The sequence below is a fragment of the Castanea sativa genome, chromosome 1 (assembly GCF_040712315.1).
Source record: "Castanea sativa cultivar Marrone di Chiusa Pesio chromosome 1, ASM4071231v1".
Taxonomy (NCBI): domain Eukaryota; kingdom Viridiplantae; phylum Streptophyta; class Magnoliopsida; order Fagales; family Fagaceae; genus Castanea; species Castanea sativa.
The window spans coordinates 69,981,317-69,996,450 of record NC_134013.1 but is presented as its reverse complement, the minus strand read 5'-3'; the positions used below and the strand labels follow the sequence as shown (position 1 = coordinate 69,996,450).

The 15,134-nt window shown below is 35.9% G+C and overlaps 2 protein-coding genes across 4 annotated transcripts; one reads left to right on the top strand and one right to left on the bottom strand.

The window, feature by feature from the left end:
* The first annotated feature begins 1,049 nt into the window (after positions 1-1,049).
* On the top strand, positions 1,050-7,777 carry LOC142617739 (alpha-mannosidase 2). 2 transcript variants are annotated; one of them, XM_075790697.1, is made up of 4 exons: positions 1,050-1,825; positions 2,961-3,110; positions 3,315-3,347; positions 4,681-7,777. In XM_075790697.1, the coding sequence occupies exons 1-4, from the start codon at positions 1,253-1,255 to the stop codon at positions 7,414-7,416; spliced, it is 3,492 nt and encodes a 1,163-aa protein (XP_075646812.1). In that variant the 5' UTR covers positions 1,050-1,252; the 3' UTR covers positions 7,417-7,777. The 2 variants fall into 2 exon arrangements, with proteins under 2 accessions (XP_075646812.1, XP_075646817.1); XM_075790702.1 differs by lacking the exon at positions 1,050-1,825 and having other exon boundaries at positions 2,973-3,110; positions 3,278-3,347.
* A 763-nt stretch (positions 7,778-8,540) lies between these two features.
* On the bottom strand, positions 8,541-14,234 carry LOC142637855 (uncharacterized). 2 transcript variants are annotated; one of them, XM_075811811.1, is made up of 15 exons: positions 13,908-14,234; positions 13,699-13,796; positions 13,398-13,498; positions 13,113-13,191; positions 12,883-12,943; positions 12,669-12,715; positions 12,480-12,572; positions 12,259-12,349; positions 11,564-11,612; positions 10,706-10,822; positions 10,467-10,614; positions 9,682-9,774; positions 9,486-9,554; positions 8,975-9,017; positions 8,541-8,858 (listed from the first exon to the last, which is right to left on the bottom strand). In XM_075811811.1, exons 1-15 carry the CDS (start codon positions 13,963-13,965, stop codon positions 8,758-8,760), a joined length of 1,248 nt encoding a protein of 415 aa, XP_075667926.1. In that variant the 5' UTR covers positions 13,966-14,234; the 3' UTR covers positions 8,541-8,757. The 2 variants fall into 2 exon arrangements, with proteins under 2 accessions (XP_075667926.1, XP_075667931.1); XM_075811816.1 differs by lacking the exon at positions 11,564-11,612 and having other exon boundaries at positions 10,706-10,864; positions 12,255-12,349.
* Between the last annotated feature and the right edge of the window lie 900 nt (positions 14,235-15,134).

Below are 15,134 nucleotides of genomic sequence, written 5' to 3'. Positions count from 1 at the left end.
TCCATTATTCAAAATTTTGTAATATCTATATTGTTAGGGTGGGTACAGGTTGATAGAGGCAGGTTAAGGCTTAACCCACAAATTAATCCAACTAGATCTAGTTACAAAAAAACTAAATCCAATGTTGATTGAGAAGGCTACGATCCATAGCGACTTCCTTTTTGGGTTATTAGTTGGAATCATCAAAATCCATTAAGTGGCTCTTCAATAAAGGCAATGGCTAAATCATTGAGGAGGCTTGTCCATCTAGTAGTTCGTCAAAAAGGGCAACGACGGTGGGTGAATTTGGAAAGAATTGCTCCATTTTTTGTCCTAATGGTAGTCATGGGGTCCATTGTCGAAGACAAATGCTTAGTTTTACTAAGGCAAATGTATAGATATGGTGAGAACTAAGAAGTGAGTGTGATTTGTTGGTCAAGTCGAATTATTTGAGTGATAGGTGAATAAATTTGTCGACGATTGACAATTTGACATTTTTTGCCCCATTAGACTTACTATTGATGGCTCGACTAATCAAAATTGATTGTGATCCTCTAAATCAGATCAACCAATTGGGCAAATTGGGTTCTCTAAGTTTGTCTTCTTCTTTTTTCTCAATAAAAAGAAAAGAGTTAAGTACAAACCTAGAGAACCCAACCATAACCGTACTACCCTAACTAACACAATCCCTTAAATTACTCCATTTGTGAACAAGTTAGGAATAATACATCTAAAAGACTTTGACTCCTATAAGTCCTCCTCAAGAATATAGAAAAGTTCAACACCCCAAATGCCATAAATCCTAATTATACACATTTAAATCCTAATTATACACATTACACATAGACAATCATTCCCCAAATATCAAGAAACTTCAATTACATTGGGCTCCACAAATGACAAACCTGAAAAAATCCATCATCTGGTGGCCCATTTCTCTCCCTTGACATTTAAGTTTGAACTTTCTTTTTTTAAATTTTTTATAAAATTTTTGGTTTTTGTTTTTGTTTTGTTTTTTGAGAGACTCTTGACTTTGAAAAAGAAAAAAAATGATGACGAAACATGAAAGAAAGAAGAGAAAGACTTCCCCACGGTAAAAATAGGCACAATAGCACAAGTCAAGTGAGTATCCTCTCTCCTTCATTTCCCATAGATCCCAAATCACAAATCCTCCAAATACATTAAAAACATTACCAAAACAAAAACACAAACACACACACACGCACACAAAAAAAAAAGCACAGTTTGATTTGATCATCTGATTCAATCAAAAATGGCTTTCAGCACCAGGAGAGGAGGAGGGAGCTGGGCCCACTCACTCCTCCCATTCTCATCAAACAACCCCAAATCCAAGCTCACCCGCAAATCCCGCCGGCGATTCTCCCTCAAAGACTTCATCTTCGCCAACTTCTTCACCATCGGCCTCATCGTCTCCCTCATCTTCTTCCTCCTCGTGATCCTCCGGTACGGCGTTCCGAGACCCATCTCTTCCCACTTCAACAAATCCTCCAGGCCCGGTTTCGGCCCATCGCGCTTCTCTTTCAAGCCCACGCGAAAGCCGGCTGCTCGGAAAGTGCCGAACGAGATCGACGCTGTGTTGAAGTCTGCGGTGGATATGACGACGAAGGAGTTGTACGATAAGATAGAGTTCTTGGATGTGGATGGTGGGGCGTGGAAGCAAGGGTGGAAGGTGAGTTATGAAGGGAATGAGTGGGATTCGGAGAAGTTGAAGGTGTTTGTGGCGCCGCATTCGCATAATGATCCAGGGTGGAAGCTCACGGTGGAGGAGTATTATGAAAAGCAATCTAGGCATATACTTGATACCATTGTTAATACACTTTCTAAGGTAAATCTGGGATTTTTTTGCTCGTTTTATATTTATTTTTTTGTGGGTTGAACTGTAGTGGAAATGATTGATTAGTCAAATGGTGAACTGGGTTTTGTATGTTTTTTGTGTTCTTTGTCTTTTTGAGTTGAATTGTACTGGAATTGATGAATCAAATAGCATGGTGGGTTTTGCTTCTTTTCGTTTTTATTTTTAAATTGTGTTTATACTGGCTTTCTTGAATTCTAGGTGAAATGATGAATAAAATTGTGAGGTGGGTTTTGATTCTTATGATTTTTGTTTTTTTGTTTGGGGTTGAATTTTGGTAGAATTGTTGAATCAAATGGTGGGTTTGAAAGATTTTGATGTTTTGGTTTGTGATTGAAATTTGTTTATGATGGTTTGTTTTTTGAGAGGTGATTGATGAAATTTGATTTGTATTGGAATTAATGAATCAATAGTAAAATGGGTTTTGCTTCTTTTTATTACTATTTTAAAAATTTTAATTTTATATCGGATTTCTTGAATTGTAGTGGAAATGATGAATTGAATGGTGAGCTGGGTTTTGATTCTTATGAATTTTTTTTTTTTTGGGGGGGTTGAATTGTATTGGGATTGTTATATCAAATGGTGGGTTTTAAAAGCTTTTGATGTTTTATACTTGGTTTTTGACTTGGTTTGTGATTGAAATTTGTTTATGATGGTTTTGTTTTGGGAGGTGATTGATGAACTTGTTGCTAAAACAAAGAGGTTTAACATGTAAACGGTTTTATTTTTTGGGTATGGATTTTTCTATATAGAAACCAAGGTTAGAAGAAGAGGTTGTTATGTGGGGGGACATCTTAGGCTCTGATGATTTTTAAATAGATTTAAAAAATGCTAAGGGACCACTCCACAACAAATTAATTTTGTTGGTCATATACTTGATTGGTATTAATATTATGGAAAAAGAAATTAAGCTTGGCTTTGAAATCTTTTGGTATACCTATTTGTACTTTTTTTTTTGTTGATGAATTCATTTAAAAAAAACAAAAAGGAAAAGAAAGGAAACTAAGCTTATGTTTTTATTTATTTTAAAGTATATTACTTATTAAAAAAATAATAGAGTATATTAATTATGAGATTTAGTAAGATTCTTTGGACTTCTGATGTGTAGGATCCTCGGCGCAAATTTATATGGGAAGAGATGTCTTATTTGGAGAGATGGTGGAAGGATTCCCCTGAGAGCAAAAGAGACTCATTTATCGATTTAGTAAAGAATGGGCAACTCGAAATTGTTGGAGGTGGCTGGGTAATGAATGATGAGGTAATTTATATTCATAGGCTTTTATCTGAACTAAAATAAGGCCAGTTGTGAGTTAATACCCTTAGCATCCATAAATCATGGCTAAGATTATATCTAAAACCATCCTTTCTATTAACTTTTTTCCTCCAAATTTTTAATATTGGAATAGATACTTTTCTAATGAACAGGAATCTTGACTTTGCATGGCATTCTTTCTTGATGCAGGCCAATTCACATTTTTTTGCCATTATTGAGCAGGTAAACTGGAAGCCTTTTCCTATTTTCTTTTATTATTGTTACAATTGTATAGATTTTTCATTGAGCATCCTTCATGTGACACTCAATGGAGTAAAATACTCTCATAGTTCAGGGCATATGCAAATCTATGTTGTGATTTTTATTTGTTAACTATCTGATGTTGGGCTTGTTGGACTAGTATTAATTTTTTCGTGATAATCTTGTGTGTTTAGTTATTGTGTTATGATATTACAAGTTTATATTTTATGAGTTTCTTTAATGGTGCAAACATTGCATGGCTGGAGGAAAAATTCCTTTTTGGAGGCCTAAGATTAAGGGAACAACCAATAAGAAGTGTCTGTGGTAGTTAATCAGGTTATTAATGTTTGATTTAGTATTTTTTTTTCCCTTCTATAGAGTCAATGTTATTTTCATAATTTAGTAATCATCCATTAAGAGTCCTGGTTGTGGGCCTTGGGTTTTAGATTTTGGGCTCACGCATATGGTAGAAAGTTGATCGACAGAAGAATTAAGCGTTTTAAGTATTGTTGCACGATAGCTTTAGTATGTTTTTCTTACTTCCTTTCTCTATTCTCTCTCTCCTCTCTTTTAACATTGCTACTATTGCCTTACATCTGCACTATTTATGCTACAGTTCACGGTTATTGTTTACAGCTTGTGGAAAGATTTGATATCAGTTTTAAATCTTTCTCCTTCCCTATAGAAACCTTGGTTATTCTTGAATCCTAACCTTTTTATTTATTTATTATTTTTTTTAAGTAACAATTTTTTTAATAGATAGATTACTGCATGCTCGTGATGGTGAACACGCTGTAACAGCGTAACCTAAAGAATTGCAAAACCCTTACTTTTAAAGATCTAAACCCTACATTCACAAATTCTCCTTACCTTAAACCTATCACAAGCACGTGATTGTTAGATTCCCCAATCCATCCTAGATCACTCTTTATATTTCTCTTCTCTGGGATATGTCATCTAAAACATTTATGACATCTTGGAGTCAATTTATACGCGAGGGTGGTGAGTCTGGTGACTAAGTGCCATTTTAGTTTTGGGCATTATTATGTTTTTGCGGTGTTCTTTGGTACAGTCTATGCTGCTATGTGTTTGGTTATTCTGGTTCTTTGTTGAAAATTGAATACTATATATATATATATATATATTCATCACATATACATAGGTTTGCATGCTGGGAAATAGCAATTTTTGTTTCAAAGAGTTTATATTCATGGTCAAGGAATTGGCTAGCTCTGTGTTTCTGGTACTATTGTATTCAGAAATGTTTATTGAAATCTCATCCCATTCTGATCCGACTCTGCAATTCATGTATCAGATTACAGAGGGGAATAGGTGGTTGAATGACACAATAGGAGTAATTCCTAAAAATTCTTGGGCAATAGATCCATTTGGTTACTCACCTACCATGGCATATCTTCTCCGTCGTATGGGTTTTGAGAACATGCTTATCCAGAGGACCCATTATGAGCTGAAGAAGGAACTCTCGCTGCATAAGAATCTGGAATACATATGGCGCCAGAGCTGGGATTCTGAGGAATCTACTGATATTTTTGTCCATATGATGCCCTTCTATTCATATGATATTCCACATACTTGTGGGCCGGAGCCTGCTATTTGTTGTCAGTTTGACTTTGCTAGATCAAATAACTTTGGGTATGAACTTTGCCCCTGGGGAAAGCATCCGGTAGAGACCGATAAAGATAATGTTAAGGAGAGGGCACTATTATTACTAGATCAATACAGGAAGAAGTCAACTCTATACCGGACAAATACACTTCTCGTTCCTCTTGGAGACGATTTCCGTTATGTCAGCACTGATGAAGCAGAAGCTCAGTTTAGGAATTACCAATTGTTATTTGATTATATCAATTCTAATCCAAGTTTAAATGCGGAGGCAAAGTTTGGTACTCTAGAAGACTACTTTCAAACCCTGCGTGAGGAGGCTGATAGAGTAAATTATTCACAACCTGGTGAGGTTGGGTCTGGTCAGCTTGAAGGTTTTCCTTCTTTATCAGGTGACTTCTTTACTTATTCTGATAGGCAAAAGGACTATTGGAGTGGCTATTACGTTTCAAGGCCTTTCTTCAAGGCTGTTGATCGGGTACTAGAGCAAACACTGCGTGCCGCAGAAATGATGATGGCTTTATTGCTTGGGTATTGCCATAGATCGCAATGTGAAAGGCTGCCCATGGGGTTTTCCCACAAGTTGACAGCTGCAAGAAGAAACTTAGCTCTTTTCCAGCATCATGATGGCGTCACTGGTACTGCTAAGGATCATGTGGTTCAGGACTATGGGAATCGGATGCATGCTTCTTTGCAGGATTTGCAGATTTTTATGTCTAAAGCCATAGAAGGTCTGCTTGGTATCCGCCATGACAAATTGGATCAAAACCCTTCTCAGTTTGAGTCAGAACAGGTGAGATCCAAATATGATGTTCAGCCAGTGCATAAGGCAATCAGTGCCCGTGAAGGAACTCATCATTCAGTGGTCTTTTTTAATCCTTCAGAGCAAACAAGAGAAGAGATCGTGATGGTTATAGTTAACAGGCCGGATGTTGCTGTTTTGGACTCAAACTGGACATGCATTCAAAGCCAAATTTCTCCTGAATTGCAGAATGACAAAAACAATATTTTTACTGGGAGGCATCGTGTCCACTGGAAAGTTTCTATTCCTGCCCTGGGGTTGCAAACATATTACATTGCTAATGGCTTTGGTGGGTGTGAGAAGGCAAAACCAGCAAGACTAAAACTTTACTCTCAGTCTAATTCAATAACTTGTCCCATTCCATATGCTTGCTCAAAAGCAGAAGGTGATGTGGCTGAAATCCAGAACAAGCATCAGACACTTACCTTTGATGTCAATTATGGCTTGTTACAGAAAATAAGCTTTAAAGATGGCTCCCAAAATTTTGTGGGTGAAGAAATTGGTATGTACTCCAGTTCCGGTGGGGCTTACCTATTTAAACCTGATGGTGACTCACAGCCTATTATTGAAGCTGGTGGGCAGATGGTGATCACTGAGGGCCATCTGATGCAGGAAGTGTACTCTTATCCAAGGACAGCATGGGAGAAATCCCCCATCTCCCATAGCACCCGTGTATATAATGGAGATAACACTATACAGGAGTTTCTGATTGAGAAGGAATATCATGTTGAGCTTCTTGGTAATGATTTTAATGACAGGGAATTAATAGTTAGATACAAGACAGATATTGATAACAAAAGGATCTTTTACTCTGATCTAAATGGCTTTCAGATGAGCCGGAGAGAAACCTACGACAAGATCCCACTGCAGGGAAATTACTACCCTATGCCTTCTCTTGCATTCATGCAAGCATCCAATGGCCAGCGGTTTTCTGTGCATACTCGACAGTCGTTGGGTGTGGCAAGCCTTAAAGAGGGATGGTTAGAGATTATGCTTGACCGCCGATTGGTAAGAGACGATGGACGTGGTCTTGGGCAAGGGGTGATGGATAATCGTCCTGTGAATGTAGTCTTCCACATCCTTGTGGAATCCAACATTTCCACCACTCTAAGTTCTGTTTCCAATCCTTTTCCCTTGAGCCCCTCTCTTCTTTCTCATCGTGTTGGTGCTCATTTGAACTATCCATTACATGCATTCGTTGCGAAGAAGGCACAGGACTTATCAATGCGGCCACTCCCAAGATCCTTCTCTCCTTTAGCTGCTCCCTTACCATGTGACTTGCATATTGTGGGCTTTAAGGTTCCTCGGCCTGCAAAATATTCTCAGACCCCGGTTGAAGATCCTAGGTTTGTTCTGATCTTACAAAGGTATCATTGGGATTCTTCTTACTGTCGGAAGGGCAGATCACAGTGCGTCAGTGTTGCTGATGAGCCAGTGAATCTGTTCTACATGTTCAAGGGGCTTGCAGTACTGAATGCAAGAGCAACTTCTTTGAATCTTTTGCATGAAGACACAGAGATGCTTGGATACACTGAGCAGCTTGCAGATGTTGCTCAAGAAGGACATGTGCTCATCTCTCCCATGGAAATACAGGCTTACAAGTTGGAATTACGGCCGCACCAATGAATAAGTTGACTTTGCTGATGCTAATTGTTTTGGCTTAGTGAAGACTGATTCTTCATAGCACACTGCCAATCTCTAGGGATGAATCATCAACGATCTGCTTTCTCACTGAAACATCTGATCAATCCAAAGCTATGGATGGCAGATAATTTTTAGAAGTTGCGGGATATTGTGAATAACAGGGTTGTTTTCCTTGCTGAGGAAGTTCACTAAAGCATATCGGCATGATATATTTTTGGTGTACAAGTAACTGGATTGTAGCAAAATACTTGATAGAAATTCTAATTTTTGACTAGCTTGTAAGTACTATGTTTGGCACGTAGCATTTATATTTAGCTCTGTAAACTTCAAATATGTTTGAAAATTTTCTTAGTGGTTAATTTTTGAAAATTTTAAAAAATGAGTTTGAAATTTTTATTTATTTTTTATTTTTTATAGTTTAATAGCTTGAATAATAATAATGTATGAAAAGTATATTACTTTTTTTTTATTGCCTTATTAATGCGTAATACAAGTTTTTATTTTTATTGTTTTCCCAACTCAAATATATTTGTTTGATTTTTAATATTATTTTAGTTCAGTAAATGGTTTGGTACTTCTTCCAATCATTCGAGAGTCTTAAATATAGAGAGCTTGCTTCTAGCAGCCTTGTTTTATTATATTACTAACTATTTTGAGTGCTTGTATAAAATAGTTAGTACCTACCTTGATAGTTAGTACGGCAGGTATTGCAAGGGATCTTAATCCACAATTTTCTAATCTATTGCTCAATTGAGACAGTTCCATTATCAACAGTGCAAACAATGACTACAATTTCATGAATTGGCATCAACTCAACCTTGTATGCCTCCATGAACCATGCTCAACCCCTCCCCTCTTCCATAGAGAGAAGTGTACTCAAAAAGAAAAGAAAAAAAAAAAAAATTAAAAGAATGATTTTAAAGATATGAAATAGGCATGGATTCCTTCAGGGAAAATTTCCAACGGATGAAATTTTAGTTGGTAGTTGCCATCAAATTGACCTGGATGTCATTGTTCTAGAGGCAACTAAAATTGGATATTCAGTTGAAAGCAGATTCACTGGGGTATAAGAAAATTTAGAATGTGATTTACCAGTAGTACTTGTATATCAGAAACCTCTCATTCATATCCAAAAATATTGCAAGTCTACAAATTTGCAATCAGCTATCCAACATTACAATTGATATGGCCGGGATATTTGGTATAGTTTGTTCTAAAACCTCAATCATATAGTTCCACTGTAAGAACACAAATGAGGAAAAAAGAAAAAGATAAGATTACAACAAAACTAAGAGGCATTGCAGGATCTCTGTATCTTCGATATCATAAGATAATCTCCTCCTGTACGCTGACATTAAGAGTCTTATTTGGCAGAACAATGCTGTTTATCACCACAATTTCATCTTCCACTGTCACTGCTTCTCCTGTGAAAATGATAAATTAACAGTCAACATTGGCGAAGCACACTGGAATTACAGCTGTCATAACATCAAAAGCCTTGAAATATATAAGACACAAACGAGAAAGAGAGGATGCATACCAAGGATAGTAATTCCAAGCTTTGCATTGTAGTCTCCATCAGCCTGAATTAGTCAATTAAATTTTAGTCAGCCACAATAGCTAGGAATGACATGAACATATTTGGTTTTACAAGGTTCAAACAAGACTTGAGATTTAGAAAGTTTCAGCCATGGTGATTGCAAGTCATAGGAAGATTGTTGGTAACACAGTTTTGTCTTTCAAAGGAATGAAATGTTTGTTGATAAGCACAAGAGAAAGATGATTGTTTGTGCTTGAGTGAACAATACAATAACTTAACTGGATTGCTAAACTAATTTATTTCAATAAGCCTTCAATTATACCTCAAGCGTAAACTTTGACCCAAAGGTCAAAATGAAGCTTCATTTTTTCAATTTTTTTTTATCCTTTAAAGAAAAATTCTGTCCTATAAAATAAAAAAAAAAGGTTCTATTCTCACTCAGTTAACATCAGTTACTCCTCAAATGATCCTAGGGAATACAACATAATGAAAACTGCATCACTGCACTTGCCTGGACACGTGCCCATTTGCCAAGTGATGATTTCCATCCAACAATAGAATTTATGATAACAGCATTTTCCTGTCAAGAGAAGAACATTTTATCAAATGTTGTATGAGAACAAGAAAAAACATCATCATCAGCTTCTAGGTACCATAGCTTATTATGTATTTACCATGTAGTCTTTTTATATTATCCGGTTCTGTACCTTAATTTCAACATCATCCAAGACGATGCAACCTATAAGCCTTACGCCTGCACCGACACGAACATTTGCTGAAATAGAGACATTGGGACCGATCTGTTCAAAAAAAGAAACTCAGAAAATTCACATGGAAAAGCGGAGAGGGAGAGAGGGGCCGGGGGGGGGGGGAGATGTGAAAAGCTAGAAGATTCAAAGCAGTCAAATACAGGAGATTTTTGAGTTGCAGCCTAGTATTAATATTCAGTATGGGCTTCTTAAAGAATTTGTGTGCTTGGTGTCCAAAGGTCCAAAGGTCCAAAGGTCAAGTTAACCAGATCTTTGAAGAAGAAGAACAAGATTCCATGTTTCTTCTTATTACATCAAAACCCTACCTTTAAAATTAGTTGTTTCAGGCATAACTAAGTATCAAATATATTAATCTATTTGATGCCCCTCTCATTTCCCCCATATTAAGAGTTTCCCAGGTTTGTTCCTACCATCCTAGAACATTAACCCCAAACGTCTTCAAATTATTGGGTTTTACCTGCTAAGTATCAAATATTGGGATTTGTAATTGGTAACGAACCACAATGGATGAGCTAATTGACTATCGAAGCCTACTTATTTCTAGCTTATACTGTTATACATTTGATTCCATAGTTCTTCAATGGGTTACTACCAAAGGATGTTTGGGTATCTCATATATTGATTCTCATCAACATAAACATTTTTTAATAACATTTTCAAAGAACAGCAAATAGGGGGTACTGCTAGCGCACAGATTATGGAAGGAGATGAGGTGACACTACCTTTGCAGTTGGATGAACTTTTGCAGACGGATGAACGTAAACATCACCGATAACTGTAGCACTTTTAGTACCATCTCCACCAGCCAAAAGATGGGGGGAAGTCAATCGGAATTGGGCAAGATACAAAGCTGAACATTTTAAAGATATTCTGTAATCAAGACAGATTTTGATGAGGAAATGTAATCCAAAGTTATGAATAATGGGAAAAAGATTGAAAATTATGGTCACAATTATTGTACCCTGGAGTTTTTATCTGCTCCCAGAAATCCATGGTCTCATATGTATACAATTGCTTCTTTCCAGCAAGTGGTGACAAAATATCTTGGTCCAATCTTACAAAATCCTTAGGAAGGGTTCTGTTAAGAGAAACAAAATTAGCAAATGACAACTGAAACAAACTGCAGCTTTCATAAATCAACAGGTGAATCAAAGAAACGTTGTCTACCAAATGCTATATATAATTCAATGAATTCGTAATTACAGTGAAAAGGGAACATATTTGCAAAGAATATAATACATGTCACAAAGATATTCTATAAAAACACACGGAAGCTCAAACAGCAATGCTCCAGTAATTTAGTCTCAGTGCTGGGATTTTACAGATTGTTCTTCTCTTTTACAGTTTTCCTCTTCTCCTAGTTTAGTCTCCTGATTGTTTTTACTTTTGTTTTCTGTTTTGTGCTTTGCTGTTGTTCATCCTCATGAACACATTGTATATTTCTTTTTTATGATTTCATCAATAATAGTACTCATATTACCTATCAAAAAAATGCAATGCCCCAGTACTTCATAATGTGAAGTGTAATACTGCTTTCATGCCCCAAGAAGGAAACCTGCATAATTATGTATACAGTTCCTATATTGCACTTCCATTGAAAAATCTAGCTTAGAAACATGTCACATTTGCTATAATTCAAGCAAGATCAAAATCTATATAACAACCAAATTATATAGATGATCTGTAACTCATGTTTCAATGCATCTATGTGTAATGCATGTTGTGCAACTAAACATTTTCACTGTGTTTTCTGAATATTCAGTTCCATAACATATTAAAGTTATGCTTTTCAATATGAAAGTAATAGTACAAGTTAAACCTTGTGAAAGAATGAAATGCTTCAAAGCTGGACACATGACGTAGATTAGCTGCAATAAAAAAAAAAAGTCAGATTCAAACAGGACAGAAAAGTTGTTTTGCATATTTCATTTCATTAAGTACTTGAAATGCTCAGCTACAACAAGCAGCATCTCCATGTCATTAAGTACTTGAAATGCTCAGTGAAGTCATGTTTTAAATATTCTGTGCTGATCCAAGAAAAATAATTCTTTTTTTCTAATCATTTAAATCAAGCAATTCAACTTGTCATAAGGGCTCAAGTAATTAAAGACTTCTCACAAACCATATTTCATTACCAAGTTAATCTCACACTTCTCATCATCTGATAAATGTAAATTTATTGCTAACAATCTCCTTTTGTGCTTTATTCCACAAATTGTAATGCACTCTATGAGCCAAAAAAAATTCAATAATTGTCTTCCTAATTTGGAGTGCATGTTTGAGTTTTAATAAAAATCATTATGCATCACCATCACCATCTCCATCAATAATCATTTGTCATTTTGACTTAAGCTTCAAGACATGTCCCCAGTTTTTCATAAAGGTTTAAAGCAGTTGTTGTAAACAGTTTTTCATAAATACTGTAGTCGGTAATGATGAAAATTTGTACTAGACTGGAGCTAAACGAATATACACAGCAATAACTAATTAGGTATGCAATGAATAAATACTGGCCTGTGTCCTCCCTGTGAGTGGAGACACCTTCAATGGCAGTGAAAATCTCTGGGGTAAAGACATAGACACCACAGTTGATCAAATCACTTACCTACATGTCATGAACATAGTTAACCCAAATTAAATATGGCCAGAAGTGAGGAACCATGAGCAATCAAATAAGGCTATCAAGCACCAATTAAGTCACAACACTTTGCACAAAAAGTACACATTGTACATACAAAAGTCTCAGGTTTCTCAGTGTAGTGCAACAGCTCTTTGGTGATTGGATCAGCAATCAACTCACCAAATTGGTTTGCTGATTCAGCAGAAACCTGCGCATGATGCCAGAAAAGAATAAAAACAGATGAAGAGCATTTGCAATTGGTGATGATGTTGTAACATAATTCTGCATTTATGCATTTACCAACCTTGATTACTAACATTGTTCCCATCCCACCGTATCTTCTATGGGCCTCTGTTAAAAAGAACAATACAAGTGTAACAATTACATTTTCTACAACTTATTATGTAAGTAAAAAGAAACAAATATATCATTATAATAAATGTCATACATGATTTATCCGAAACACAAGTTATATTCATAAGCCAATTAACACATATTATACATAGAGTGAAACTCACCAAGCATGTCGGGTAGTGGAAAATTGCAGCAAACATCACAATTCAGCAAAAAGATATGCGACTGCACAAAGGAAGTAGATGTATGTATGAGTACTAAAGCACACATATAACAAGTTCACCATTTGTTCTATTAATTACAGAAATAAGCACCTTTAAAAAGTAACAGAGCAAAGCTTGATTTCTCATGCTTGGACAAAAAAAAGAATGATAAACAAGATCAGAGTTCATACCGGGCAGTCTTCCATGATCATATCTCTAAAGTAGTAAAGCCCACCAGCCGAACCATGTGGCTTATCCTCTTTCAAGTACCTAGATTCAACAGAATCAACAAGAAACCACATTAAGATATATACACACCTAGTTGAATCCATGACCTGATCCTCCACCCAACCTTGTGATAGGAGGGAGAGTCATTTGAGCCAATGCTCATTGGTGATCCAACATTCCAACATTGTCAAAGCATTTCACAACCATAACACATTATATAAAATAAAATAAAAACACTCACTACTCACCTCACAGGCACTTTCAAATCATTGGATATTGAAGATACATATAATGCGAATTCGCGCTCCTCATAAAATCCAATCAAAAAAATCTGGGCCAAATTTGGTATCTACAACAACAACAAAAACCAAACAATCCCACCAATCAATTCAACAAACATATATAACTCTGATCTCCAAAATTAAAAATCCCATTAATCCTTTCAAAAAATAAATGCCAAAATGCCATAAAGAAAGGATTTTTCTTCAACAATTTTCTCAGTGACCAAACAAAGTGAAATGGGAATTTTTTTTTTTTAAAAAAGCTAACCCTTTTACAAGCTGAAATTGGATGATGAACCATTGGTTGACCAGCCAAAGGGAATAAGGGTTTAGGAGTATTAAATGAAAGAGGTCGAAATCTAGTCCCTGCCCAACAACAACAAATATATATCAAATAATTATACAAAATTCAAAAAAATTATATAAAAAAAAAAATGAAGACAATTTCCATGGAAGCAGAGTTTAGAGTTTATATACCTTTTGTGGGTCCACCCACCATGATAACGGCGACCACCTTCTCCCCCGAGCTCTCCATGTTCGAAAATTCAACTAGATCTTTTGGCTTCTCATACAATGGCCTTGTAAATAATATGGTATCTAAATTTTTTATATATAAAGAAAAGGCATTTTAAAAGTGAGTTCTGTGATTGCGGGAAAGAAGAAAGTAAAGCAGTTTTTAGTGCTGCAGAAAACAAGTACCGGACTATCAACTCAACTGTAACGGTTCTTTTGGAGTCAAAGTGAAAGACACAGAAAGAGAGGATCTCTTTGCTGAGTATGTGCTGGGATGCCAAGCGAAGTAACGCTATAACTTTTTCTTTTAATTTTTAATATAGGTTGTGTTATCTGGTGCCCTTATGCCCTGTTTGAATGTTTAAAAAAGGAGGGGGAGTAGAGTAGAGGGAAGGGGAGTGATCCAATTACCTTGTTTGGGAGTTTTTTAAGGAAGGAGGGGGAGGGATTTGGAGGGGTTTGAAGGGGTTTCAACTACCTCCAACCCCCTCATTTTTAATTCCTCCAAATTGGAGAGATTTGGAGGGAGAGTAGAGCACATAAAATTATTGATAAAGTAAATTACCTAATTTACCCTTATTATATTTATAAAATTACAATGTTAAAAACAAGGGGAAGGGCTAATTACTCCCTTCCCCCTTACTAATTATAAAAACATCCAAACAAGGTGGAGGGTAATCATTCTCCTCTACTCTCTTCTCCACTACTCCCCTCCCCTATACTCCCCTCTACTCTCCTCCCTCTCTAAACTCCCAAACAGGCAATTAGTGTTTTTTTTTTTTTTTTAACTAGAGGTTAATTACTGTTCGCATCAGTTGAGTTCACAAAAGGGTATAGTGCTGGCCTAAAAAATCTTTTTCAAAGTGCAGGTAGTAGGACTCGAATTAGGGAACATACCCAGTTAAGTCCAGTACAAGCACCTTAAGACCGAGGGCCTAACCAACTCGGTCAATTCCCTAGTTCTCTTGATCTATTATTAATAGGGATTGTTTTGATACCATTTTTATATAAAATAAATATAAAAATATATCAAAAAAGTTAATTTTTTTTTTATTTTTCTAAATTAAAAAAAAAAACTCATAAAGTAATGTCTTCAAGAGATTATTTAAGTTTTCCCTTTAAATATTAGGTACTAATTAGGTGTCTAGACTTTAGATAGTGAGCAATGCTTAAAAAAAAGTCACTTGATTA

Excerpts from the sequence above, each read along its gene's own strand:
- LOC142617739 (XM_075790697.1), top strand. The coding sequence starts at position 1,253 with ATGGCTTTCAGCACCAGGAGAGGAGGAGGGAGCTGGGCCCACTCACTC. Across the intron at positions 3,111-3,314 it reads GCTGGGTAATGAATGATGAG|GCCAATTCACATTTTTTTGC; the intron begins GTAATTTATATT and ends TTCTTGATGCAG. Across the intron at positions 3,348-4,680 it reads TTTTTGCCATTATTGAGCAG|ATTACAGAGGGGAATAGGTG; the intron begins GTAAACTGGAAG and ends TTCATGTATCAG.
- LOC142637855 (XM_075811811.1), bottom strand. The coding sequence starts at position 13,965 with ATGGAGAGCTCGGGGGAGAAGGTGGTCGCCGTTATCATGGTGGGTGGA. Across the intron at positions 13,499-13,698 it reads CAATTTCAGCTTGTAAAAGG|ATACCAAATTTGGCCCAGAT; the intron begins GTTAGCTTTTTT and ends TTGTTGTTGTAG. Across the intron at positions 9,775-10,466 it reads AAGTTCATCCAACTGCAAAG|ATCGGTCCCAATGTCTCTAT; the intron begins GTAGTGTCACCT and ends TTTTTTGAACAG.